This window comes from Megascapheus bottae, chromosome 7, assembly GCF_031878675.1.
Source record: "Megascapheus bottae isolate mThoBot1 chromosome 7, mThoBot2.hap1, whole genome shotgun sequence".
NCBI lineage: Eukaryota > Metazoa > Chordata > Mammalia > Rodentia > Geomyidae > Megascapheus > Megascapheus bottae.
In genome coordinates this window covers 66,056,123-66,059,642 of record NC_143515.1, presented here as the reverse complement: position 1 = coordinate 66,059,642, position 3,520 = coordinate 66,056,123, and the positions used below count along the sequence as shown (strand labels likewise).

At 41.6% G+C, this 3,520-nt stretch overlaps 1 protein-coding gene across 1 annotated transcript in view; it reads left to right on the top strand.

Annotated features, from left to right (window-relative positions):
- The first annotated feature begins 1,520 nt into the window (after positions 1 to 1,520).
- Positions 1,521 to 3,520, top strand: part of Spata31h1 (SPATA31 subfamily H member 1) — a 24,905-nt gene continuing 22,905 nt past the window's right edge. Inside the window, exon 1 of the mRNA XM_090337585.1 lies at positions 1,521 to 1,695. Coding sequence (XP_090193711.1) covers positions 1,552 to 1,695 — 144 coding nt within the window. The 5' untranslated portion in view covers positions 1,521 to 1,551. The remainder of the gene's footprint in view (positions 1,696 to 3,520) is intronic.

Genomic DNA, 3,520 nt, shown 5'->3' with positions numbered 1-3,520 from the left:
TCAGGCCCTGAGCTCAAGCCCAGGACTAGCTAAATAAATAAATAAATAAATAAATAAATAAATAAATAAATAAATAAATGGGTTGCTTGAGTGAGATGTCAACACCAAGGGAACAAAAGGCGCATGGTATCCTTAATATGTGGCTATTAGATCCAAACAGTACAATAGCGATAACTCAATATTTGTGTACTCAATTCTGTGGATATATAAACACAACTACATAGACATAAAAATTTATCACTTAGAATTGTGCTTGAGAAGAGATATGAGTGTTTCATCAGTTAATAAAACTGAAAAGCAAAAAAAGATAAAAATTTATGACTCTATAGTCATGTTTTATTACATAGATTAATATGTATCTATGACATACAAACCCTCAGCCTAATAATTATGTTCTAAAATCTAAGAGCCAGTGATTGGATATAGAGATTCCCTTCTTGAATATTTGTTAAACACGTCATTTGAAATATGATGTAAAAATCAATGTTAATAAATTATTTAAACAAAATAAATGGCAGGCCGGGAGTTTTGCCTAGTGGTTGGGTGCTTGCCTAGCATGCATGAAGATCCGGGTTCAATTCCTTGGTACCACATACATAGAAAAAAAGCCAGAAGTGATGCTGAGGCTCAAGTAATAGAACTCTAGTCTTGAGAAAGTCCAAGAACAGTGCTCAGGCCCTGAGATCAAGCCCAAGATTGGCAAAAAAAAAATAGGTTGGCAAACTTTTCTACAGGGCAAAATACCACCCCAGTGCCAGTGGCTCATGCCTCTAATACTAGGTACACAGGGGTTGAGATCTGAGGATCATGGTTTGGGGCCAGCCAGACTGAGAAAGTCTGTAGCACTCTTATCTCCAGTAAACTACCTTCTCCCAACCCCCTCCAAAAAAAAAAAAAAAAAAAAAAAAAGGTTGGAAGTACTAGCTCTGAAAGAAAGCAGCTTAGGAACAGTGCCCAGGTCCTGACTTCAAACCCCAGGATTGGCACACACAACACACACACAAAATCAACCTTCCCCCTTGCCCAAACAGATACCTTATCAAGCTCAATTGTCCCTGTTTTCACAGTGTGCCCTTGGGATCCACAAGCACATGGTTCTGAAGAGACCACTGCTGAAGGAAACCCACACAGACTCAGGGTTCAGTACTACACTATGAATGACTCATTTCCCATAAAGACACTCTGCCTTTCAACAAATCTAAGACTGATTTTAACCCTTACATGGAGCACATTCAGGTTTACTCTACTTTGGGGGGCACCATTTGGTTTTGAGGGCCTCCAGATAAAATGCTTGTAGGCAGATAATGTCCCTTAGAAGGCCTGCTCCTTTGAAACGTTGCCTCTTTACTCCCTACTTAAAGACACACTGTCCACTCAGACCCTGCATGAGTCATAAGTGAGCCCTCCGCAGAGCATGACCACAGATGGGGTCCCAAGGTATACACTGGCTGATCCTGTCAGGTTTACCTTGCAGTGCCCATTGTGACGTCATACGGAGTCTCAGCCTAAAGGCAGAAAACTCTTTGGCTGAGAGGGGCATGGGCTTGAGTAATGGCTCCAGTCTGGGAGCTGGGTATCCCACTGCCATCATATCTCAGCCTTATACCATTACTTGGTTCCTTTGTTTGTGGGGTCTGGGTGCTGTTTTTTAATTATTGGAACTGCGGGCAGGCAAGAACCAAGTCAGACTCAGAGGTATGTGATATGACTGTCCCTTGAAATTCCCTGTTGTTGGAACTATAGAAAAACACCTTAGGCAATCAGAGGAATTAGAGGGAGGGGGAAGGGGAGTGGAGACAGTGTCCAGGGATGTCTTTCTATAGGCCTCTGGAAATCCTTTTCCTATCAAGAAGCTAGAGCACCTTTATAGAACAGCCAATGAGAAAGAACATGCTAGATATGGAGGAAGAATAAAACACTATCCCCCCTCTGAAGAGCTGAAGTAGTACAGTAAGATAAGACATCTGAAAAGAGAATGAGTTAAGAGAGATGTGAATACTGGGCACTGTCCCTAAGCCCTACAGCTCAAGGCTAACCTTGAGCCAATCCCCACTTCCCGTTTTCTAGAGGTTAATTGGAGTCTCAAGTCCTTTGGTGCCGGGCTGGCTTTGAACCTTGATCCTCAGATCTCAGCCTCCTAAGTAGCTAGGATTACAGGTGTGAGCCACTGTGCTTGCCTGGCGCCCAGCGTGCATATATATATATATATATATATATATATATATATATATATATATATATATGCAACATAGTGGCTTATGTTTATAATCCTAATTACTCAGGAGACTGAGATCATAGGATAAAAATTCATAGCCAGATTGTGAAGAAAAGTCCCTGAATGGGGCCGGGAGTTTGGCCTAGTGGTAGCGTGCTTGCCTAGCATGCACGAAGTCCCGGGTTCGATTCCTCGGTACCACATACATAGAAAAAAGCTGGAAATGGTGCTGAAGCTCAAGTGGTAGAGCTCTAGCCTTGAGAAAGTCCAAGGACGGTGCTCAGGCCCTGAGCTCAAGCCCAGGACTGGCAAAAAAAAAAAAAAAAAAAGAAAAGTCCCTGAAACTCTTATCTCCAATTAGCCAGCAAATAAACTGGATGTGGAGCTGTGGCTCAAGTGGTAGAGTGCCAACTTGGAAGTCTGGCCCTTAATTCAAGTCTAAAGACTGGCAAACACACACAAAAAAAGAATACTGCTGGGTACAGTGGCTCACGCCAGGTTCAAAGCCAGTCCAGGCACTAAAGACAGAGAGACTGTTATCTCCAATTAACCTCTAGAAAATGGGAAGTGGAGCTGTGGCTCCAGGAATAGAGCAATAGCTTTGAGCTGAAGAGCTCAGGGACAGCGCCCAGGCCCAGAGATCAAGTCCCACAACTGACAAAAAAAAAAAAAAAAGAGAGAGAAAATACTGTTTTTCTCTTCTGCATTTATGTTTTCCTTCTTTCCTTCCTTCCTCCCTGCCGGCCTGCCTGCTTTCTTTCCTTCTTCCTAATTTTCTTTCCTATTAATATACATTAGTTATATAGGAGGAGATTTCATTGTGACATTCCCATAAGTTTACGATATATTCCAGTAGAACCCTCCCTGCTTCCTGGATTGCTAGAACAATTTCCACAGGTTTTGTAGTTCTGTTTTCATATATGCCAACAATCTACTACTTTCATCCTCTTTGTTAGATCAACCCCTTCTGCCAGTGCTGCTCCCAGCAGTGCTTGTTTCTCCTCTCAGCCTCCTATTGAACAGCTTTCATTCAGGTTCTTTATGCTGTTTCCATATGTAGTTGTAAAATATTTTAGTTTCTTGCTCTTTTTTTCCTTTCTCCTTTCTCTTCTCCTTTCAGTTAAATTCATGTTCTATGATTGCCCATACATATAATCACACATGCATATATGTATATGTACGTACCTATAAGAATGGATGTGTATGTTGGGTCTAATTTCCACATATGAGTGAAAATGTGCATGGAGTATTTTATAAGGGATTTATCAGATGCTTTCTAGGAGAGATCAGGGTTTGAGCTTTGCT